Source organism: Sceloporus occidentalis, unplaced genomic scaffold (genome assembly GCF_023333645.1).
Source record: "Sceloporus occidentalis isolate IW3139 unplaced genomic scaffold, rSceOcc1.0.p SCAF_23, whole genome shotgun sequence".
Taxonomy (NCBI): Eukaryota; Metazoa; Chordata; class Lepidosauria; order Squamata; family Phrynosomatidae; genus Sceloporus; species Sceloporus occidentalis.
In genome coordinates this window covers 6,268,130-6,294,669 of record NW_028317003.1, presented here as the reverse complement: position 1 = coordinate 6,294,669, position 26,540 = coordinate 6,268,130, and the positions used below count along the sequence as shown (strand labels likewise).

Sequence of the window (26,540 nt, the reverse complement as noted above, 5' to 3'; positions counted from 1 at the left end):
GTAAATGTTAATTCATGTAAACTATGTGAAGAATTGTTTGTTAATAAAAGCTACGATTGGGAAAAATATTTTGTTTTTATTTCCTTTTTTTTCAACCTGCCCCCCCCCAGTTATGCACATCTGTCCCCAGGCTTGCCACTCTGCCCCAGAAATGCCTTATACCCCATATATGCCACTGTGCCCCATGATATGCCTTTTAACCCTCTAAATGCCACTGTGCTCCATGATACACCTTTTAACCCTCTATATGCCACTGTGTCCCATGATATGCCTTTTAACCCCCCTATGTGCTACTCTGCCTTCAGAAATGCCTTATACCCCTATATGCCACTCTGGCATTTAGGGGGTTTAAAGGCATATTATGGGGCAGAGTGGCATATAGGGAGGTATAGGGCATTTCAGAAGCCAGAGTGGCCTATAGAGGGTTAAAAGGCATTTCTGGAGGCAGAGTGGCATTAAGGGGGTTAAAAGGCATTTCACAGAGCACTCTGCCTCCAGAAATGCCTTATGCCCCCCATTTAACACTCCCTCCCTCCCCCAAACTTACCGGTGCTTCTGAGTCCCCCGGTGCTTAGTCCGGGCAGCGTGTAAAGCTCTACGCGATTAGCGTAGAGCGGAACTTGTCTACGCGAATCGCATAGAGCTTTACACACTGCCCGGACTAAGCACCGGGGACTCAGAAGCACCGGTAAGTTGGGGGGGGGGCATAACACAGGAGGATCCAGGTCCCCTGCATCTGAGTCCCCGGTGCTTACTCCGGGCAGCATGTAGAACTCTACGCGATTCGCATAGAGCGGAAGTTGTCTACGTGAATCGCATAGAGCTCTACATGCTGCCCGGCATAGCACAGGAGGATCCAGGTCCCCTGCATCGGAGTCCCCGGTACTTAGTCCGGGCAGCCTGTAGAGCTCTACACGATTCGCGTAGAGCTCTACACGCTGCCTGGACTAAGCACCGGGGACTCAGAAGCACCGGTAAGTTGGGGGGGGCATACACAGGAAGATCCAGGCAGCGATGCAGGGGATCTGAATCTTAGTCTCATAGTCAGACCTATTTGAGGTCTGATTATAAGACGACCCCGATTATAAGACGAGGGGTATTTTTCAGAGCATTTGCTCTGGGAAAAACCTCGTCTTATAATCGAGCAAATACGGTAGTTTTGTCTTGTCTAAGGTCAAGCAGTCCCTTTTGGATTTCCATTATACTGTTCTGTCTAATAAATGGTCATACACATTATTAGCGGTTTGGTTTTGTGGGAGATGAAATTGCCCATAAAAGGGAATATCCAGAAAACATTTTTTTTCTGTGGAAAAGTGAATCAAAAGCAAAAATACAGCCTCTGTAAGGCATTAAAGAGTGTGTGCTATGACATCATATTCCCACAGTCAATAGAACAGACAGCAGCTGCAGAGGTGGGTGGAGAAGGTGCTGGCCTGGGACAGGCCAAGGGCAGTACTGGACCTTCCTACACCACTGGTAAATTGTTATCATTCTTCTGGTAATATTCATTTTCACTGAGAAATTACCCCCAAAATATCAAAAGTATAAAAATTAGCATGAAGGGAATATCTAATAAAAATCCTGATTTCCATATAAATTCTCTGAGTACCATGTGTGTGCAACACAGCAAAGAACATGCCACTCAAATTATTCAAAATACGACTTTTCATGGACTTTGTGTCATGGACTTTGTGTCATGTGACATTGCTTGTCATACCTCAAGTAAGATTCCAGGACTGTTACAAATTTGGTGCCACGGGAAAGATAATGGATTTACACAATTAACTTTCTTTTTTCAGTTTCTGCTTAAATAAATTATTTTTAACCATAAGGGAAACTGGCAGCAAGTATTGAGTGGAAATGGAAATGGGAGTTTGGTAGTCGAAATGAATTCAGAATGCCTTGTATGACCATTAAAGTGAAGACACCTTAGAAGACTAGTGATTTGATGGGCTATAAAGGTCCATTACATTGTCCTGGTAAATTTTACAGCCGTCTGGTATCTAAGCAGGCAGAGGTTTACATAAACATAGCCAGGTCAGGTCTCACAGGTACACAACACAAAAGTGCTTTTATCTGCACAAATTACCATACCAGCACAGTTCTTTATACTTCAGAGATAATCGCAAAGAAACATCACCGTCTCCTGTCTCATTATCCTCATAACAACGATACTACGCTCCAGGTATTTATTGGTTGATTAGTACAACACCGTACTACATTTCATCTCATAAAGTTTTACATGGACATAAAACTGTGTGCTTGAGTGGCCCCAACGTAATTGAGTTGCTCTGCGCTATAAAGCAAACGTAGTATCTAGCTAGGGTCAACTTAGCAAAATACACAGTGCAGGTTCACCTGCCACACAGAGTCAGATGATACAGATCAAATGAGGTATGAAACTTGCCTCCTTGATGAAATATTTCGGCTTCCATGGGGAGTTCATGGATGCCCTCTGCCTGGCTTCTGCTCGCTGTCTCTCCTCTAATTGGTGCTTGTACTCTGTAGCCGCTTCAATGTTCTCAGATTTTAAAGCGTTGGTGACATTTTCCCAAACACGCCTGGGTAGAAAATAAAACATATAAAATAAATATTATCTTTTTTTGTAGAAGAAGAAGTAGTCGGAATGGATAATGCAACCAGTGAAGTATCTAATACATTAAAGGTTAATGAGTAAGGATACAACCATTCTGGTGAAGATTATGTAAAAACGCCAAGGGGTTTGGATACAAAGCACACATTTTTAGTTTTAAATGCTTGATATGGCTGATGGCTCTTTTAAGATAATATTCAGCTGTGCTTGATGCAAAACATTATCAGAACGAATTTAGACCGGGTATGACGAGGGCAGTATTGCAGGTATGTGTAAAACTATTTGTGTTTCTACACAGACTTTCAATTTCTTGCACAAGAAATGAGATTCTTGCATCAATCTCTTCCAAAGTCTGTGGTAAAAATATATATATCATGCACAGAATTTGCAATGTTGCCAGGTAAGGACTGACTCATCAGGCACGGACCAAGGGCCTGCTAGAGTCATGGTGTTGTTTGCCAGTAGTGTACCCAGGGGGATGTCGTTCAGCTCTGGGTGTGTGCCCCTCCAGAGGCGGATTACACTGTCCACCCCTGGACCTCCCACTCCCAAAAGCACACTTTTTTGGGAGCTGTGCCCACTCACCTGAAGGTAGACGAAAAAAAGAGCAGGAGATCAGGAGGAGAACGATGAAGAAGACGAGGATATTCAGGAAAGGAGACAAGGACATGGGAAAGGTATGGAGACATTGTGAGAGTATGGGAGTTATAGTCTACGATTGTAAATGTATTCCAGTTCTTATGTTATATAGAGGGTGCTTCATGCAAATTTTGCAATGATAAATTTGTGAAGACTGGAACCCTACTATAATTCAAGCGTGAAATTGATAACTAGGAAGAATTCCCATACCTGGGGACCCCCTAGGTGTGAATCGAAGTCTCCAAATGATGCTTCCCTGGTTCTCCAGGCAGGGGAGCAGTGTTTGGCTGACATTTCCAACCCACTTCCTTCCCACTCTGTTGTTATCCCTGCCTCTTCATGAAGCCACTACCCCCCCCCCCCAAAAAAAAGGAGAGCTCTGGCTAGCCTACCTTGGGAAGTTCCCAAATATGGAAATTCCTTAAAAAGTTGTTTAGAAAGGGCCTTTCCGACCTGGATTGTGCGGTCCAGGTCGGAAGGGCCCTTTCTAAACAATTTTGAACCGGTACGAGGAGGCAGGAAGAAAGGGTCGCCCTCTAGTAACGCCAGTGTTTCTGATGTATTCTTGTTTTCACTTTTGTAGTCAGAATCCCTGGCTATAATGTAAGCAGTGTGCGCTGCTAGTTTATTTTCTGCAAAAATGGCTTTTATGGCCTTTCTGAGACATGCAGATGCTCTCATAAGTGCGCTTTATATTTTTTTCTCTTTTGTACAGTAGGAAGATTTTATCACTTTCTCCCAGCCATAACTGTCTTAAGCAAATGTTAATAGTAAAATAAATGAGAGTACTTTGCTGTTATTTGTCTGATCGATTGACACCTAAAATATATTAAACATTCCTTACATCTTTTTTAATATATTTTTTGCCTGAATGAGAATGGGAAGATTTTCATGTGTCCTTGTATCAAAGTTACTTACAACAAGAGACAGAGAGCGGGTGTATGACATCATTCTTCACTGCCAATCACAACAGCAAGAGAGAAATATAAAGGAGTAGTAAGAGGGGAGCCAGAAAATGTCAGGAAACAAGGGAAATGTTCACTTTCTAAACCTAACTCCCATTATGTTGCAAGAATATGCATGCCCAGCAAGATGTTTTATACTTTTATATTATTTTTTCTGGAATCAGCATGGTGAGTTTTGGGTTTTTTTTCCCCTTCCTTTATGTTAATAATGGACACACGCACCCATATCTGACAGTCTCATTTGATCAGCTGAGCAATACTCTTATGCCTTTCAGTTTCCCTGCATTCTTCACATACAACATGTGCTGTTGTTGGGTGCTGTGTGAAGCCATTTTTACAATGCTTTCTATTTATTAACTTTAAAGTGTTCATTGACCTTCTCAGTTAAACTTTCTTACACTGTTGTTACTCAATTGTTCCCAGAAAAGGAAGTATTAATAACTTGGATATATCTGCTTATTTTCACCGTAAACTTATTTTTCAATTAAAACTTTGTGGCTATTGTATATCTGTATTTAACTGCCTGGTGTTCTTTCTTATAATAGAGGGAATGCTCATCTTTATTTATAGAAACAAATTTAGTTCATCAGCTCTATTGTATCTCTTGGAATGCTTTGTATTTTATTTTTTTAATTTCCAGTGCATGAGCTGATTCAACTACTTACAGTCTTTTCTGGGTGATGGTAATGTGTATTTAAAGGGACACTACCATCATCATATGCACTTTAATGCATATAATAGCTGGGTGGTCTCTTTAAAATTTCTTGTGGTCCTTTTGCAGAAGCATGGAGGGATTTTCCAGAATACCAGTCCCCCAGCTTCTAGGTTTACAGGAGATGTATTCAGCTGGGTGCATCTGCTCTTGCCCGCTCTTACCATGTGGTATCCTCAGCGGGCTCAGTGAGATTTTGGATGGAAATCTAACTAAAGCTCTCCCAATAATTGCAATGGAAGGGCTTTTCTGCCACTGTTTAATAAAAGTCATTTTGTTTACCAGGTTCGAATTTGCGTATTAAAGTAATACGCATTCTTCATTGGTGAAGCTGTGTGAGGCACTGTTCTGTGAATTGTTAGACTGAGGGAGAAGAATGGGATTGGATAAAGTAGTTTGAGGAGGGGTGGATTATGAAGGGTAGGGTGGTGGATGAGAGCACCTACCATGGTTTCAGACAGTGAGGCTAAGATGTATTCTTTTGTCCCTACCACTAAATATTAGTATTTGTCGTTTATATAGCGCCATCATATTCTGTAGTGCTGTACAATGGATAGACAGGACATGACAAGTAGCATATAAAATAACAATTTGACTTATAGGAAAAAAAGAGGCGTGCCCTGCTCAAACGAGCTTACAATATAGAAATATTATTCCAATGCATTGTAAAAGTTAACAATAATAAGGTGTATATTACTAAAACACATTGTATTGTTAAAAACAGAGTATAATTTACTGGCTTGAAACACAAACTCTTATACGCACCTTGACTCAAAGGGTCCTTGCTTCTCCAATGGCCGTATCTTTTTCTTGATAACTGGAAGCTTAGTGGTATCAATCACTTTGGTTTCCCCACTGCTGTATGTGAATTCCAGAGTTCCATTCCATTCACCTTGGGCCTTACAAACTATAGTGTTGGTGGGATTGTGCTTGACCTCAGCTGTGACTCTGTTAAAATAGATTGGGTGTAAAGTGCATTAATATGAAATAACATCAATAATTAGACCCTTAATGTAATTGAAGATATACTAGTTGGTTTTAATAGTTTAAATGTTGAAAATTGATAAAACTGATACATATGATAATACTGCAAAGGTTAATTCCAGCCCATTGTTTCTTGGGGATGGTTAAACCATTACCTGTGAACTTTTCCTCCATAAAAGGGCTTTGTGTGGAATGTAACCGTAGCTAGGTATCCTGTCTTGGCACAGGAAATGTTTATTTTTCCACCCAGTTCCACCCAAGGAACTGTGAGAATGGAACGAGCATAGGCACTGGGAAGTGTGAATACATAGTCCTCATCATACTCCATCAGTTTCAATGTCCCTGGGAGATTAAAAGAGAAAACCAACCATCTGTAAGATGCAAGATGATCTACTTCTGCTGTTATAAAGTGATAGCTTAATTTAATTAGACAATAAAATAACAAAGTTTGCGCTCTAACAAGATATGATAAAAAATGTATATATATATATATATAGATAAGTCATATATATTATTGGCATTTGGTACCTAATCATTTAATGATTTTGGAGGGAGTAGGTATCCACTCAAAATCAATGGATCAGAACGCTACTCCAAAAAAATATTTATGGAGTTTATGACCAGCAGCCATCTGCAGACAAGGATTATAAAATGAATTAATTTACTGGTACTAGGCACAAGATACAAAACATGTATATAACCGTCATTACTGATCACTCTCTGTTCATCCCATGGTGTGATTCTGGTACATGGTGGTAAATGTAGACCAAGCGAGAACATTAAAGTGATTGCTATTTTGATTGCAAGACTTCTAGCGCTTTGCACCAGAATTCATCTAAGATAACTCCCAATATATCATATTTTCCCAATTATAGGCTGCACAATTTTCCACTAATTGAAATATTTAAATTAGAGGTGTGGTCTATAATTGGGGTTTGCTTCACATTCTCTTCAATAATGTATAATAATGTCCACCTCTACAAAATATTAACATTCTCAGCACATCAATGGTGAAGCCGCCGCACAACTGCACTCAGCTGAAAAATGCCTACAATATTGACAAACTGAACATATTAAGGCAGGGGTGGGCAATTAATTTTCCCATGGGGCCACATGAGAAATTGGAATGGTTTTAGAGGGCCAGACCTCTACAAACTACAAACTCCGAAGCCTTGTCCATTTTGTTAACTTATGTGCTGTTTAATAACGTTATTCAAGCCTACGTCATTGGTAGAGGTGCTTGAATAAGTAAGGCCTGAATAACTATTAGCACAGCACAGAAGTGAACAAAATGAACAAGGCTTCGGAGTGCATACCGTATTTTTCGCTCTATAAGACGCACCTGCTGATAAGACGCACCTAGATTTTAGAGGAGAAAAAAAAGGAAAAAATATTTTGAGCTAAAAAATGGGCTAAAATATTTATTTACAATAAGCTATGAACACAGTAAGACACACGCAGTAAGACACACACAGACACAGTAAGACACACACAGACACAGTAAGACACACACAGACACAGTGAGACACACACAGACACAGTAAGACACACACAGACACAGTAAGACACACACAGACACAGTAAGACACACACAGACACAGTAAGACACACACAGACACAGTGAGACACACACAGACACAGTGAGACACACACAGACACAGTAAGATACACACACACACAGTAAGACACACACACACAAACACAGTAAGACACACACACACAGTAAGACCTCCCTCCCTAACCCCCCTTCTCAGTATCTCCCCTCTAACTCCCTAACCCCCCCTTCTCAGTATCTCCCCTCTAACTCCCTAACCCCCCCTTCTCAGGATCTCCCCCCCCGCCCCGGTCACTTACCTTAAACTCCTGTGTTGGAAGCGTGAGGCGTTTGTCTCGGGTGCCGGCGCTTCACTGCTGATCGCCGGCGTCTGACGTCATATGCCGGCGCCCAGCGTAAAGCGCCGGCACCCGAGACAAACGCTTCCAACACAGGAGTTTAAGGTAAGTGACCGGGGCGGGGGGGGACACCGGACTCATTGGTGAGTCACCAGGACACTCTTTGCGGGCCGGTCCGAGCTATTCAGCGGGCCGGATGTGGCCCGCGGGCCGTGCTTTGCCCAGGTCTGTATTAAGGGGATTTAAGCTAATAAATCAAATGTATATATTCAATATTCTCATTTATTAATGTTGGATGCTGCCCTAGGCCCAACCCAGCCTTTCTAGACCACTCAACAAAAGGGATCCTTGGAAAACCAATAAGAGATCACAGAAAGCCCCCAGTCAGGTCATAAGTGCTGCCTAAGGTTCCCATGAAGTAATCTGTAGACATCATGGTGGCTAAATGTGGAATTACAAACAAAACACCCCAAAAAAAGAGACAAGCTTGCAGCAGCATTCGTAGATCATCAAATTAGAGTTGCACCAGGGTTTTCCTGTTCGTCATCATCACACTTAGCTAACTACAGCCGGTGCACATATATTAGTCAGCATCGCAAAGCACAAAACAATGTACAGAATGTATGAAAGAACCAATGGAGGGAATTGTCTCAAGATAAATGTTCTAAACAAAAGGATATAACTAGTTAAGTATTACTTTATACTAACAGGAACATTTATACTATGACTTGTCATGGTCATGGTATAAATGTTACTTTTTGCAGGGTGAAAATCAGGAAAATCAGGTCAAAGCTGCTTCTCCTCTTCCTCCTCAAACAACCACTTCAGCAACAGCAAGTCAACAGCATGACTGTTGCTAAAACTCTGAGTCCACAACTTCCAATCCCACCAACTAGCAGTAGCAATGGCAAACATATCATAATAAAAATGCCTTATACTTGGACAGCATGCGATCATCATCATCATCATAAAGCTGGTGTTTTGACATCAAAAAAGACCACAGGAATTAGAGCACCAGAAGTGGGGGGAGGATGTAGCTTTTCTCCACAGCAACATGCCTGCCTACCAGCCTAGTACATGACTTTGAACTGATGCGTCCTTGGATGCAAAAGATGGGAAAAGCTGCATTAAAACAGAATTTTTTTTTTTTTTTTTTTGCCCAGCTAACCCATAAGCCACATAGGGTGGCAAAGAGCTCAGTCTTTGCATATAATAAGTATATCCCTGCAGATAATGCAGCAGTGAACAGGCAAAATGTCATGGTTTTCGTCGTAACTTCTGCAGGAAGTTTATGCACAGCTCTACGCATAAAAAAAGCAAAATGTGGTCTCCTTAGACATCATAAGAATAACAGACATAGGTTTTTCAATTTGATATAAAGAGGTATGAAGAGTTAGAAAAAAAAACTACAGTATTTCCCCATGTGTAAGACTTTTTTAGAAAAATGTGGGGTCTAAAAACTGGGTGCGTCTTATACAGTGGTCTTATACAGTGGTGGTTTTATTTATTTTTTACCTGAAAGGGGACCTGCTGCTTACCTCTGTGTTGCTCAGCAGCGTCTCTTGATCCGTCGAGGCGACACAGGAACCCAGTGGAGTCATGTGAATGTACATCGCATCACATGTCTCCGCTCAGTTCCTGTTCCAGTTCGAGCAACGCAGAGGGAAACAGCGGCCCCCACAGAAGCCTGCGAGCGGCACCAGAATATCTGCAGTTCAGGTAAGGGTGGGGGAGTAAATTAATGAATATATGTGTGCGTGATAGCATGGATCCATGTGGAGGGGGCACAGGGAGGGGGCACAGGGAGGCTGAAAGTGATGTGCATGGACTGCCTGAGCATGATAGGAGTGTGGTTGCTAACAATTGCTGGGAGCTAACATCAATCACACTCTTATCATGCCCAGGCAGCGTCTTATACTTGGGGAAATAAGGTACATCATAGACACATCAGGCTGATTATTTAAAAAAAAAATGACTTACAAATACCACAATTAGTATGAGGTTTATACGTTATGAAGCTGCTTTCTTCATTCTGTAAATACAGGTCATTTGTGGATGTGACTGTAAATTTATGAATGAACCTAAATTGTCAATATATTGTATCACAGTATATAATATGTAGTGTCCTTATATTTAAACTCTAATACAAAGAAAAGGGCAATATGAAAATTTGCTATACTACACAGTTTCCTCGAGAATGCATATCTCTAGTCTCAACCACAAGAACAAGGATGAAAGACTTCATTTGTAAAAAAAAAAAATAATAATAATTTTCTTTATAAATATAAAGTTAGTTAATACAAAAAATATGCCACATTAAATAAACAGATATTTTGAATATATAAACGTATAGTACAATTAATGCATCATAATGAGGGATGACAACCACGTATGGTTAAAAAAAGATGAAAAAATGCACAATGCTACAGAAGACAGCAGGGAACATTGAAATCCTGCTGTCTACAAAAACTCATCATTGTGTTTTGGGCAGCAGGGTGACAGCATTGCAAGTGCAGAAAGAAGCCCACGGGCAAGTTGCTCAGCAAGTAGCAGGAAACTGAGAAGGTAAGTCACAGAAGGAGGCAAATTGATCATAAAGTAAACTCATTTCCTGCAAAGTTTTAAAGGAGCGCTTATTTCATGGATCCACTGTGTATTGTTTCACAGCAGCTGTTAAAAGAAAATGTGTGCTGTAAATTATTGATCATTCAACAGAGGTGTTAAAGTGTTCTGGCTATACCTCAACTGCAAATATTAAAAAAAAAGGCAATAACTGTATGAATCCAGGTGCAGCGAATAAAATCAATAATTTATCTAATTAGAAGTAATAACACTGTCCTACTGGGCACGTGCATGTGTGGTTTGCCCTTCCATAAAGAAAGTACAGAAAGGACTAGGCAGATACTTTTAGCAAAGTAGATTTAGTTTCTCATACATAAATGCATGAAGCAACACTGTCATTAATTCAAGGGCCAGGGTAATTTTTAGTCTGGTGGACCCATGACAATTTCCGTAGCTCTGACACTGTATAGTGCTTCAGAATATGATGGTGCTATATAAAACAATAAATAATAATAATAATATAGTTAGATTATAGTGACTGCCCAACTGCACAATAGAAATGAGGGGGCTTCTAGTGCCACCTCTTGGCCAACCATATTGCTCATACATGGTTGGCACTCTACAGGTTAAAATGCAGGCTTGACCTTAGTTCTTGGCGAGCCCCCTGATGCCTGGGCTAATAGATGGTTACAGCCCTTTACTCTAGGAATAGCAGAACAATGATTTGCTGGCACCACCCTGTCTGAAAGTATAAAGAATAGCATGCAGAATTATATGCAAATTAAAAATGACAATGGTGATTAATTAATTTGAACATGCTGAAAGTTACTGTCACAGTACTAATTGCAGTAATATGAGTAGGGAGAGGAAAGTTACGTAGTCCCCGCTCACGTACTGTCTTGATCACTAGGGCTGCACACTCCAAAGGTTAAACACTGAAGAGCCATCACGACCATTTTTTTCTGCTCTTGTAAAATCTAGCTCAACCCCTGTGACCTTAATACTCTTTAGCTTACTAACACATTTCTGCCATAACTCTCAAACATCTCTTCTTCCTTCTGTCGCGATTTTGCCACAGCTCAGTATAACAATACGCTAGCCTCAGTAATAGATAAGGTTGCTCTTTTAACTATGTGCCACCCCCCAAGCCATGGGGGCCTGTGGAGGAAGTCTTGTTTGCCTGAAGACTTTACACATTACAAACTCATGCTCCCTTTCTATACATCAGCCCTCCATCACTCCAAACAAACCTATTTTATTTAATCTTCTCCCTTTCTCATACCCTAAACGTCTGATCTCCTTCGTGCCCTCCAATCTCCTATCATTCTTTTCTGATGTCCTTACCCCAAACCTAACCAATATTTTTAATCTTTCTCTTTCCTCTGGTACATTTCCATGCTCTTTTAAACATGCTATCATACCTCCCATTCCTAAGAAACCTTCCCTTGATCCCACATCCCCATACAGTCAGGTTTCCCTTCTCCCCTTGGCATCCAAATCTTATAATCAACTAACCACGTTTCTCTCCACAAATTCTCCTTGACCATCTGCAATCTGGTTTTCATCCATACCATTCCACGAAGACTGCGCTCACTAAAATCACTCATGCTAAAACTAAGGACCACTTTTCACTTGTTGGACCTTTCTGCAGCCTTTTACACAGTTGACCACCCCTCCTTCTACAAACCCTTCACCCCCATGGCATCTGTGATACATCTCTTTCTTGGTTTAAATCCTACCTCTCTAACCATACCTTTAGTGTCTCCTTCACCGGAACTTGCTCCTCTACACTACTGATATCTGTTGGAGTTTCTCAGGACTAAGCTCTTCTCTATCTACACTTCTTTACTTGGATAACTCATATCTTCCTTTGGTTTCCAATACACAGATGGCACCCTAATCTGTATCTCCTTTCCAGCCATCCCCTCTGTCCACAACTTCCAACATCTTTATCAATGTAGACAACTCCACCATCCAACCAACAGACCAAGTTCACTGGCTTGGAGTCACACTTCACTCTATTCTCTTTTTCACTCTTCACGTGTCTCACCAAATCCTGCCGCCTTCACCTGAAAAACATCTCCTAAATTCACCCATTCCTCACACAAGAAACAACCAAAATATTAATCCACTCCTTTGTGACATTTTGTCTGGATTATAACAATTTCCTAATAACTGGTCTCTCTGCCTTTCACCACTCCAATCCACCCTCAACAGTGCTGCTAGATTAATCTTTTTCTGTCAACGTTTCTCATCTGCTGCGCCACTATGCCAATTGCTCCATTGGCTCCTCATACCCCCCATAATCAAATCTAAACCCCTGACCTACAGGACTTCGCACCCCCCTATATCTCTATCCTCCAATCCAAATCCACCCGTAACTCCCCTCTTCATTTCTCTAAAGACGTGCGTCTCTTTTCTACCATCATTAACAGCTCTGGGCACTGTTAAATTGGTGACAAAAATAGCACAGACAAGTATTTAGGGGTCAAGATTGCACTGACAGGCTGTTTGGGGCGCTGTGGGGCATATTGCTTGGTGGAGTCTGGGGACCCCGGGGCAATCTTCACACCATGGCAGAGTGGTTTCTAATTTTGTCCCTGCTACAATGTATGTTTTAAGTGCGACTTTCCTAATCCCTTCACCTCTGTTGTGTATTCGCCATTGTTGAATGTGTCAGGAGATTAGTCTAGTGATGATGCCTGCATAATCCCACGCCATGTGTTATGTGTTAGTTATATTAATCCTTATCTGTTTCCTGTGTTTGTCACTTTCCCTCCATTGGTAGTGGAGTGGCAGGAACTTTACCCAGTCCTAATAAAGAGCATTCTCTATCATCCTGACTCATGTGTCGTAAATGGTGGTTTGGTCCATTGGGAGAGACTCTTTTACCCTAGAGGAGCACATTTACTCCAAGGACCGAAGCGGCTACCCATAATATACATTCAGAAATTGAGTTAAGGTGTATAGTTCCTATTAGGGCAGAGAAGGTTTATTCAGTCTTGCTATATTTACAAAGCATGCTATTATCACAGAAACCACTTTATCTATGGAATTTATAGTCTCCCAAATTGCACAAATACTCAGCTATATAAGAGCTGGACAGACTGATTGATTTTGGTTGATTTACCACCCTCATGGTGTATATATAAAGATCAATTCTTCTTTAGTGCTATGTTGTTTTGACAGTTATGGATCATTTTATTTGAATGCTGAGATGTATTGGTAAAGTAATAGTATAGAACGTAAAATAAAATCGGATTTAATATATTGCAGATGACTCAATTATTCCCTTGTTCTTATGGGTCTCAAGTTCTGTAGCTCTGTCAGCATTTAAAGAATGTCTGTATAGCCCTTGTGCTGGAAATTATGTTCTGCGCAAGAACATAGCAGGGAAATTGTCTTGATAATGACAAAGTACAGGCTTTTTACACTACAGTTTAAATGAGGTAGAATAACATAGCATTTTAACTTTAACTATGCATAATGCAACAGGTCCAAGCCTTGTCCTTTAAAATATACATTTTACTAGGGTGACCACATCAAGCATGTTTTTCCATGTTACACGTACATTTCAAATGCTGCTGATCTACACACAGAGTGCTGGCATGCAGTATGTGCGACAGATGTGTCATTGATTCCCTTTTGTTTTACATCCCTCGTATTGCAGGACACTGCTTTACACGTGCTGGTCAGTAACATGAAACATGGGTATATTTGTCCTGAAACCAAAAATGGCTCATCTGGTCACTCTAGTTTTCCCTAACTTTAGAGCTGTATGTGGCCAAGCCATATGCCCAGTAGCTGTTCTAAACTAATTAGGCCACCCATCCAAACAGAGGCTTAATCCCAGCCACATATCAGATGGTCTGAGATTGGATGCAGCCATGTTAGACAAATGTTCTAGAAGGGATTAAGCAGGTTGCTAACAGCAGTGTACAGGGACGGACTCTTTTACCAAGATACTGGGAGATTCCCAGTAGGCCGCCTCCCCTGGCGCCTGCAGTTGCATTTGCAACCACACGTATAATTACTGCATGTATGCCAGTCAGTGCCACGCCGGGTATGATGTCATATCCAGTGCTAACTGGCATAGATGAAACCGTAGTAAAAGTGAGCACCAGAGAGAAAGCAGGTGAGGTAAGGAGTACAAGAGGGAGGGAGTATGTATGCATGTTAGAATGATAATGTATGTATAAGCGTGTGTTAACAAGAATGTGTAAGAGTATGTGAGCATGAATGTGTATGTTCACAAGCAGGCTGTTTTGTGGGACCGAGAAGCTGTTTGGAGGGAAACATGGCACAGGCAAGGTGTTTGGGGGTAAATATGGCACAGACTATTTGTGGGTTCTAGTATCGCCCCTGGGTTAAATTGTAATGATGATTTCAAATTATTGTTGAATATTGTGTGAATATGGGGCTTGTGTTTAATTATTTCCAAGACTGGTTTTAATTCCCAGCTTAGCTGTATTAAAGGGATGGTAGTGTGCCATGCAGACGCCTCAACAAAGAGTGCCTATGTAAGTTTTAGCATGCAGTTTTTAACGTGTTAAGCATGTTACTTATCTTATCTCCAGAGTTGCAGCTAAAGAGCTCAAGTGCAGCAACACAGAAAAGCACTATAAGAAGGGGTAATAATCAAGAGAAATGTTGTTATGTACAAAGGTGTTGCAAGCACATAAAACTGCAGTTGCAGAATAATTATATGCATAAATATAATTACCAGCTTCTCTTGCAGATGTGTTTTGTTTTATTTTTGGCATAAAAAACCAACAAGTAGTTTACACATGCGATATGTCACTTTTTATGGCATGATTGTATTCTTGATTATTCACAGGTCTACTTTATGACTGTTTGCCTGGGAACCTGTTGCGACTTAATAAATGAATTACAGTTCTCAGGCTAGACACTGAAACACAGGTGCAATCAATTAAGGAGAGGGACATATAAAGAGGGGAGAGTAGAGATGCCTTATAATCACTAAATGAATAAACCAAATCATTTCACAGAAAATCCTATTAATTATCTTATTAGGATATAGACTGATTAAGAAAAAAAGAAAAAAAACACTTAGTCTGGACATGTTTTTCTAGCTATTTGCAAAAGGCAAACTGTGCATACTCATCCCACTGGAATGGTTTAAAATAATTGTCTTAATTACTAGAGATTATGATGTATTGAAGAGGTGGCATTTTTCCCACGCAATGCCTACCATATGTATCAGCTATCTGGCAATTTCAGAAGCCAAGGCAGTACTGATGCTTTTAAACTGCTTTACTGTGAGATTAGACTTAATATCTTATGTTCCTGAAGACATACAACATAAAATGTGGCTGGACACTACCACAGCTACGTGGTACGTGGTACTCTCTTTGGTACTATAATCCCCATTATGCATGTGTAGGTGCTATAGCACATTTTTTATTACATAGCTGATCATTGATTTGTGACATTTTAGGTTACAGATTATTAATTGGATTTACCTTACAAGGTAAGTCTCACTGTCCAATGGTGGGTGCTTAATATGCACAACTACTTTTTTTCCCCTAAAAATTAGGGTAAAGTTATACCTGCGTATTATACACCAGATTTTACAGTATGGCTTATTCTACCACCACCACCACCACCACCACCACATAGGTTTATTTAGTATATATAGAGGTGAAAATGTAGGATTTGGTGATACAATGTAAGCAACTCCTTATTCTTGCACTAAAAATAATTAATGTTTTCTGAAACAAGTGTTCAACAAGTGATCTTGATAATATTTAGAACAACAATATTATTCTATTATCTTTCAGGAAAACTGTCATATTTAGTACACATAAGCTCAAGACTCTGCTTTTAAGATCTATACATCTTTACGCTGCAAAAGACCATTTACACATTTTCTACAAGTGCTTGTTAGAATTATTATGTGTGAAATGGTACGTCGCACCATCAACAGGACAGTCAAACAGAGGACTGTGTAATGATAAATCCATTTGCTCATAGAGAAGCCAATTAAAAGGTCTCCATTTTAGATTTGTCCTGTGGGGAAGCGATTAAAGAATCATTAAACTTATAATTGGTGATAGAATTTACAGAAAACAAGGTGTATCTGCTGAGATGATCCTCATTTTCTATGGCTGTCCAAATGACACTAATGCTGTATCAGCTGAGACCGGATGCTGACAAAGCGATGTTCTCTCTCTACTCCTGTTCTCCTGCTTCCTTTGGCAGGAGAACAAAGCCACATTACCGCAGGCACAGAACACTGTTTGCAAGAAGACATGGCTGGATGATCTGATAATAATGTCAACACTCTTTCTGAGAGGTCTTGCCTGACCAGTACCTGACTCAGCAGACTAATGAAGGAAACAAGCATATTTTAAGGGGAAGGGCCGTAATCTTGTTTTGTATGTAGCATATTTATTATTTTAATAGGGTACATAGTAATGTTTGTTTTTTGAAGCAGAAGACCAGGGAAACTTTGCCACAGTTGCGTGTCGCTTTTTCTAGTGGGACTAATTGTTACTAGTAGACGGTATTGTTTAAAATAAAGACGCATTTTGCTATTTTGGTTTTGTGGCTTACGTAAGGAAGTTTGACGCCATTTGTGGAACAAGTATTTCTGTGATTATGTTGCACGTCACATCAAGTGTTACACAATCAGTGCAGTGTTCTGATCTCTCCAAGAACTAACTTTATAAATAGCATAGAAATAAATAAATAAATAAATAAAAAGTTACTATTTGTGTATAAATATTAAATTCATATACCTTATAACTATAGGTAAATAACCAAAGGATATACAAGTATAGTGGGAGTTCCCCTTTAAAGAATAGTGAATTGACCTGTATTTAGTTCTCTTGATTAACAACTGTTAATCTTCACTGTGAAACAGAGGTTACCTTTCAAAACATTATCAATACTGATCATACATAATATTAATCTAATAGTTACCTCTTACAGCAATGTAAAATTAATATCTTAGATATTTACAAAACCAAAAAGTCACAGACACTTTATATCTGTTCTGCTCTGTTGTGCGTTCAGTGACATTTAAGAATGGCCATGTCTCATAAATTCCATTTATAATGATTCCATTACATATATTTAGGGGCGTAACTAGACACCACAGGGTCCTGGTGCGAAAATTGCCCCATCCCCCCAATAGCTGGTATGTGCCATCACTGCCCCCCCCAAACATTTTGTCTGTGCCTCCTTTGCCCCTTGCTCCCCCCCAACATACTCACTAACACGTACATTCACACGCACACAATTAGACATCTATGCTCTCACACACACACAATTAGACATCTATGCTCTCACACACACACACAATTACACATCCATGCTCACACACACACAATTAAACATCTATTCTCACACACAAACACAATTACACATCCATGCTCACACACACACAATTACACATCCATGCTAACAATCATACATACATACAAACATTCCCTCCCCAGCTTACTTCTCACCACTCCTGCAGCTTTCTGTCTTGCTGCTTGCACGTGACCCTGATACGCTTCCCTCTCTCGTGACAGTTCAAAATAGTTTAGAAAGGGGAGTTTCAAAACTACTTTGAAACGGTATGATGAGACACGAACAAGGGATTGCAGACCCCTGTTATTACGCCAGTGCATATATTGTGTACTACTATGTTAACTACATAACAGTATGATATTCTACACAACTTATCTGTGAACAGTTAATGTGCAGAACTTGAGTTGTGTGCAATAATGAGAGTTCTAGCTGGAAACAAAAGACCTCCATAGGCTGTCAACCCCTGTATGCAAATACTGCAGTGATTCACAGAAAATTCTAGAACCAGAAACAAATACATGCTATTATACATATTTGCAACATCCGCATTTCTTGACTTATGCATTATAACAACAATTTCCCCTCTTGTTAATGTGTGGATACAGTTCTTAGACAGTTGCCAGAAGACTCAACACTCCACACATTAGCTTCCCAGGTAGCGAAATGTCTTAGGGGCTGTGAAAGCTTCATACAATATTAAAACAAAGGTATGAATCATTTCAAAACATTTCATAACAAAAACAGATTTTTGAACTAATAACTGTGGTATGTCTAAAGGAGAGCTCATAAAGACAGTTTATCACTAATAAGGAAATAGAAAAGTAGAATTACAGCAATACATTTGTTACGTTAATATGTTTTTTGGTTGATTTTTTTACTACAGTTGCCGAGGCAAGGTGGTGGAGAGTTATTAATATGTCTGCCTAATCCCTCTCCACCTTACTCACTGAATATACATCATGTTCTTCTCTGGTATAATGGTCAGGTGTCCCAATACTTTTGTCCATCTAGTGTATATTATATTAGGAGGACATATATTGTTGCCGTATCACCCGAGAAGAGAAAAGGGGGAGATATGACAGAAACTTTAAATACATGAAAATAAAAACATGATTGGAAAAACTGGCTCCTACATTTATGTGGCTGGCTTCTAGATCCAAACCAAATTTATCAACCCTTGTCTTAAAGTATTTTCTACAACCTACAGCATGGTTGAGAGCTTAACACTCTAAAATCATCTGATGCTTAACTATTTAAACTGGTAGGCATATTCAATTACATTGCAAAGAAATGTTTAATGAAACAAAGGCAAAATGTAAAACAAATAAGCCATCTCTCCTGAAAGTAAAGCATCTGAATAAACTATAAGGTGCAATGCACTAAAATATTTAAAAAGGGCATAATAATATAAAACATTCAACATACCTTCTCCAACCATTGAAACTCCAACTGACATCCCCAGGAATTTGCTTTTGGTCCACACATGAGCATTCACACACATTTTCTTCTCTTTACTTTCACAATAAAAGCAAGACACGGGTGGATGATGCGATACTTGTTCAGCCACAAATCGCACTTTATACAAGTCTGTTGGAAAGCTCTGGGTTGTGGACGTTTCTTTTGCTTGTGCAGAAGAAGCATGAGTTCTACAAGGTTTTACTTTGTCCTTGGGGACATCCCAGCTGCAATGAAATGTTTCACCTATAATTGGGTTATAGGGTTTCTTGGCCACTGCACCTTTACGGCCTTCATGGAAGGCTGAAAGGTAATATTCCACAAAGCTGATCATTCGTTCCTCTGGGTTTGTTCCAGCAGCAATGGCCAAAAACACGTCTGGATGGGCCATGAAATTTGCATACATCTCCAGGAGGGATCTCTTCTCCAAAATAAATGTTGGAAGCACTACCTATGCAGGACAAAAGACAAAAGTTCCCAAAACTTCATCAAAAACATCATTAAGTGAAACTAGAGTGGGGATACACAAATAATGAAACAAATTGCAAACCCATCCACCAGTAGGTCTAAATGGAATGACACCCTTTCCTTTTGTGGTACATTTGTAAATTCTTTTTTTATTACTGTATTTTTTTGATTGCTGTTTATAGTATAGAATTAAATGATGGTTCATGGAGTCCAGCCAGTTAGTGGTAAAAGCCTACAGAAGAAACTTCACAACTGGCCATTTATGATAGTGGAAGCCAGCAAGTAGCCATATATTTACAACCTCTACAATAGAATGATGCCCACAGGGGGGGGGGCAGCATGGGCTACAGTGCGCCCCGACTGTTGTGAGGAGGAGGGGTAGGCTTTTTGGCGGGAAATTTGGGGGTGGAGTTGGGGGAAGATTATATAAGTGGCTGCTTTCCCGGGCTCAGGAACCATTCTTGTGGTTAGCTTACCTGGTTGCGTGGCCCACCCTCCCTCCCTTTATTTTGTTTCTGTGGTTTTATCACAGTCTGTGGGGCGGCAGCTTGCCAGGTATCCAGGGGGTTAATGTGGTGGTAAGTGATTGGTTGGTAACATCTGGTGGGAGGTTCTTCGCTGTCAGTGCTGGGAACCTCAGGTCAGTGTGGGGGCATCCGGGTATGTCTTAAGTGGTATTTGGTTATGGTACCTGGATTACTTGGCAAGCTTGGTGTGTGCATTGTGTTTATTGTATACATTTACATGTTTGTGTTTTGAGTCATTGTCCTTGTTAAAGCACCTATGTTTATTGTTTCAGGTTTTGGCGTGACAATGACTCTAATAAATAAAATTGGCTATCGCCTTTTCTTATCCATATTCAATGGTGTGTGGTGTCGTTATTGGGGTTAATGGGGAGTTAAGCCTAGCCCGGAAAATCGAACCTACAACAGTCATGTGGTAGGCAGTTTCTTGCATATAAGCAGAAGTAGAATGTGTTTCCAACGCAAGTCCGCTGGTTATGTGTTTGATTTTTTTAAAATTTTTTATTTTTTAGCATTGATCAGTGACAAAATGATGATACGATCTCCGAAAATTATAAGAAGTACTTTCTGGAGTTAGAAAAGGCCATGATTCGTTCTAGTGGGGGCAGAGAATCTTAAAGTAAAGCTGGTATTTATTTAATAGTTCTTAGCAAATATCATTCTCTACGGTGTCAATTTAATTGCGTACAAAAGGGACTGATGCTAAATTGAAAAATATTTCACAGTTTAGTATTTGGTTTGCTATTCCTTTGTGACTAAAACCCTTTCCAATGCAAATTTCCTGTTTTAGATACGAGCCCACAGAGAATGAAGCATATAAAAACACATTGTTTTTCTCTAGCAGGTTTTCATCTACATTTCCATTTGATAACAGATGCTTTCAGCTATAGCTGCACAGGGCACTCAAAGGATTATAACACTGGGGGGAAAGTCTTTTTTTACATTTTTGTTTTTATGTTAATGCTGTGGACGAGATCTAATCTCAATCTTCCATATTATTTTTGCCACAGTTTTGAGACAAGTTACAAGAAGGTATACATTTGCCACATCTTGCTATCACATTAAAAGGCCGTAAAAGGGGAAAGATCTTAAAATGATGTAAGAGACTCTACACTAAATTTAGCAAGTGCATTGGGGGGGTCCATAATTTCCCTCCCCCCAGCTACTTTCTGTACATGAGATGGGTTCAGCCAAACACATTTCCATGCACATGATATACATAATTCCAGCCAGCTCCATTGCTGGCTTTGGATCTGAATAGACCCATGTCCATGTGTGGCATTGCTTGCATTGACTTCAATGGGAATGCTTTCCTGCTGCTGATTGGTTGCTTTAAGCAGCCAATCAGTGGCAAGAATTGTTAGACCATGGAAGAGCTTCAAGGTAAGTGCTTTAATGTTTTAATATGCATTCTTCTGTAGTGGGGATGTCAGAGACATTAAACTGGCACTTTAATGGACCACCATACTAAAATATATTAATTCATGAAACACAAGCAGTAATACGTAGCATCAATATTTGAGCTGGATCCCCAGAATCAAATTTTTTAATACAGCAAGCAAAATAGAAAAAATGAGCAGTAATAATAATAAAGTACTATGAAAAAAGAATGTATTTATCATGCAAAGGTGCAAAAGCCATTAATGGGATAAACAGATAAAACAATTAATCTGTGATCTTATAATATCAAAATGATGGGCTTCAGAAGTCACAATATGCACTGCTAGTTCTAATTTATAATTTCTATTTCTTTGTATGAAAATCTCTATCATTACCTTTAGCTATTGTGTTTGCTCCACAGTATGAACCCACTTGCATATTGCTAGCATGGCAATTACTGTTTGTCTGCTTCTATAACAACAGTTGTTATGGCAACTGTCTGCGTGTACCTCCAAGAAATCACCTCCTGTCACCGCAATGCCAGGACTGTGTTTATTGACCTCCTCATCGCTGGCCAAGCCACTTGGCATACTGGTCACCATAATTGTGCCTCTCTGGTGCTTCTGTCTGTCTGTGTGCATTTGTGTTTACTCCTTTTTAAAGCGAAATTGGCTTAAAAAAATATAGTATTATTTAAACTACGTCCTATTAGGTAACGTCTTCTTTGATGTGTTTGGCAGCACTGTTACAATTGGAGTTTGTTATATTTTGGATTTTGCCATGTTTTGCTTTACCGCAATCCACTGCACTAGATGTGGTACACAATGGTTACATTCCTTTAATAGCATGTGAGTATTCCCAAAGATACATGTCAATCGGCGAACACAACTTTATGGTACAGTATTGGCATGCACAGAAGTATATGTTAGCGGTAGGAAAATGCGGTTGTAATAATATATTCTAAAACCTCCATACGCATAAGCTATTTTTACTTTATAAAGACATTCACAACTTAACACCTTAAAACAGTATAATACACCCGTATCCAGCAAAACAGGAACTGACTCTTGGTCCAATCTAGTAGACAAATACCCGGACTCCTTATCAAACTTCCTTTTTGTAAACAAAAGAATGTCTTAATCACTCAAACCCTGACACACTGATTAATGAAAGTCTACAGAGGATTTAATTGGACAAGCAGCACTTACATAAACAGTGAGCTTAGTGTGGTGATTTATCACTCACCCAAAATATCATGACTACCTGCAATGGCAGCTTCCAGGTCTGCAGCTAAAAGAAAGGTTTCTTTGAAATAAATTGAAACAAAGTTTTCTTCAATGGTAATCTACGTTACCATTGAAAGCACTGTATTTAATATTCCCATTTAATAATGCCCAGTGCCCACTCTAGACTTCAAAAGGGTGCGTTGGCCTTCATTTAAAACATTTCAACACTTTTCAGTAGAGTTCAGACTGAGCAGAGTAGGTTTTGATGTCATATGGTTGTGATGCAATAAAAGGAGTCTCTTTTTATTCTAATATAGAAGTTTTTGTTGTGCTGCATACTTCCCAAGTTTCTCTCTTTAGAAGAGACAGTGCCCATCTTTAGCCATTTGAAATGTTGGAAATCATGGTGCTAAAACTCTACTGTGATGATTGGAATAATTGTATATCGGAAATTTTATTTAGAATCTACATGCGTACTTATAGTGACACATGGATTGCAGTCCAGTACGGAACAAAAGGTATATGATGATCAACCAGTCAACCAGGATTCTATGCAGGGTTCTTAAAGGATGGACTGATGACAGGGAAACACCCTACACTGTCCTACAAATATCCATTTGTTTTAAACTACAGATCCATTTGTTTTAAACTGGCAGATCTACAACCGGGTGAGCTCCAAAAATATTCTCCTTCTCCAAGATACCAGCCCAACTCTTCCGTATCTAGTTTGTTACAGTAATGGCTTATTTTTCTATTAATTACTAAATAAGCAAGGAGTGGATCAAAGGGATCAAAATTGCAAAATCACTCATTGGATGGCAGATACTACTCAATAACCTACTTCACAAGAAAACCCCTTATATATCTTGGTTTATACCGTATTTGCTCGATTATAAGACGAGGTTTTCTGAAAAATACCCCTCGTCTTATAATCGGGGTCGTCTTATAATCAGACCTCAAATAGGTCTGACTATGAGACGACTAAGATCCAGATCCCCCGCAGCTGCAGGGGACCTGGATCCTCCTGCCCCCCCCCGCCCCACTTACCGGTACTTCTGAGTCCCGGGTGTGTAGCTGGGGCAGCGTGTAGCTGTCTACGCGATTCGCGTAGACAACTTCCGCTGCAGCAGGAAGGAGGAGTGGCTAGCAGCGGGGGTTGTCTGCGTCCATCCGGTGCCGGTGCGGGGAACTTTTTTCCTATAGGGTCGTCTTATATTCAGGCTTTTTCTTTTTTTCCTAAATTAATATTCAGATTTGGGGGGTCGTTTTATAATCAGGGTCGTCTTATAATCGAGCAAATACGGTATGTATCTGAACAGCCTACAATCTTCATGACGCTACAGAGAAATGAAGGATATCCGATCACAGCATCGATATGGCTAAGTGAACTGCAGCAACTCCAGACTGCACTTCCATCAATGCACTTCCATCGATGCAAATCAAAACCAAATCAAGTTAGTTACATTCACCTTCCCGGTTTACTTACCTCATCCGACAGGATTTAACATAAAAAATTGTTAATCTTGTTACTAAGGAAATAGCATTATCTAGTTATTCTGTTACGGCTCAAAGGAGAAAGCTTGCTGGAGCAAGAAGGCTATAAAGCACAATCCTCTCTGCGTACCTTGGTAAGATCCATGCCAAGCTTGAGCTGTGAGATAAGGTGAAGGATTACACTGCGCTGATCATCCATGACGCCTAAATCTTCTTCCTCATTATCTTCTGTGTCCGTCAGCTCATCCTCAGCCTCTGGGGGACCAGCCTGAAAGAGAGAATAAAAAAAACACACACATTTCTACATTAATTCTTCCAAATCAAATAAATGTCAATTTTTTTCTCCAACACATTTTTTCATGACTTTCTTTTTCAGGTTCTCTACTTTTCTTACATATTATGTTTTCACTTCCATCTGTCACGTTTTTTTGTAAAGTTAAGCTAGAGATGATACATTTAAAAAGAAGGAAACATTTGATGATTTCATAAATCTTGGCTGATGAGAGTAACTTTCAGAGTATTAAATGGTGCAGAATAGTATGACTAATACACCATATTTTAGTTACCTAAGTGAGCACTTATGACCATTGGATATTGGGATAGCCTTCAAAATCAAAAATGTCAACATATTTTTTTTGTTTTATATCTCATTTGTTTAATGACTTAAGATTATTATACATTTACAGAACTAAGGGTTAATAAAGTAATGAATTTATAACAACCAACAGCTATTTGAGAATATCGGTTATACATAAATAAAATATGATGGCCTACAAGCCTCAAATAATAGGTCATGGAAAGCCCATTTCAGATATAAAAAAAATCCATCGATAGAATGTTCAGATTGGTAAAAAAATAATGATGAAGATTACAAAAAAAAATATTATTTTTGCCATCTATTGTCATCTATTAAACTTTGGCAGTATACATTGTACAGGGTGGTGTAATCTGGTTAATGTCCTTTTTTATGGAAGTACAACATCCATGGTACATATGGTAACACAAACACTTTTTTTCCCCTTTTTTAACTGAATTTTTAAATCAAGGAAACAAGTACAAACAGCCAACGGCCTGAAGCAACATTTGAAATGTGCCTATGAGGTAAGAAACATTAGACTCCTTGCCTTGTTAATTAAATGCTCCAACAAATACCTTCAAAACTAGAACAAACCAACAGATGAACCTGTTATAATGTTATTATGGATTAACAAATTGTAATTTTCAACCGCCGAGAGTGTATGAAAACCAGACGTGTTCTATTATTTGCATCATTAATTCGATTAATTATAAGATTGTGAATGATCAAGAAGTTGCACAATGATGATCTAGAACAAAATCTTTCCATAGCAGATGCGTTCAGGCTGATTGGATAACCTGGGGGTAGATGGGAGACCTAAGGGGGATAACCACGGTGTGCCGCTACAGTTGAAGTCTCCTTGACACAGGCTCTGAGACAGTAACTTTGTGCAAATTGTAGAAGGTTGGAAAATATTTTTTCACCCTTAGATCAGAAACAAAATGTGTGTGTGAATTTATCCATCTCATGTTTAACTAAAATGTTAAAGAAAAACAGCTGTCAATCAGGCACACTTTTACTATCATATACCCTTTATTTTCATACTACAGAAGGCAGTCATTCTGTAAAATGGGGTGTTATTTTAGTAATGTATATCCTTTCATTGAACTACAATATACTGGGCCAGCTTTCTTATTAGCCATTCCAGTATACGTGGGAACTCTCTTAATGTGCAGACGCTAAGACTCTACACTGAATTAGAGTACATTCTAATCATGTACATTCTATGTTGCTACTCATCACATGTGTTAACCAAATGGCTCTGATACACGTTCTCATGGAAACCTTGATTGGTCATTATTTAAAGATGCATGTATTCAAACAGGGATATCAACCATGATGTCATTTTAGAAAAAGCAATAATCGAAATCAGTATGAATGAGTCAGTTCCAGACTGCATGACCCTGAGATGTTGTTGCTTAACCCTGAGATTGGAACAAAAACACTGAGACGCAGGGTTAAACCTGTTTTTAAGTTATGGATTATGTTACAATGTTACTGTACATGAATATGAAGCCACTATCACTCCCTATGTTCGAGAAAGCAAGGGGGTGGCATCCATCAGCTGGCAGAATGAGCTACATTGGGGTGCATGATCTAGAATATTTCTTGCCTTTAGGTTCCATTTAGGACAGACACTGTCTGGAGTATAGGGTTTAAACTGTGTTGCCTGGTGTTAACTGGCAGCTGTATCCCTGTATCTGCTGGCATAAAAAATCTTTATTAATTAGACTGCCGAGAATCTGCAC

The 26,540-nt window shown here is 39.5% G+C and overlaps 1 protein-coding gene across 1 annotated transcript in view; it reads right to left on the bottom strand.

The window, feature by feature from the left end:
- Positions 1–26,540, bottom strand: part of LOC149300749 (oxysterol-binding protein-related protein 10-like) — a 132,940-nt gene that overhangs the window by 2,900 nt on the left and 103,500 nt on the right. Inside the window, 5 exon segments of the mRNA XM_089484789.1 lie at positions 2,408–2,561; positions 5,675–5,857; positions 6,049–6,235; positions 19,094–19,574; positions 24,346–24,468. Coding sequence (XP_089340915.1) covers positions 2,408–2,561; positions 5,675–5,857; positions 6,049–6,235; positions 19,094–19,574; positions 24,346–24,468 — 1,128 coding nt within the window.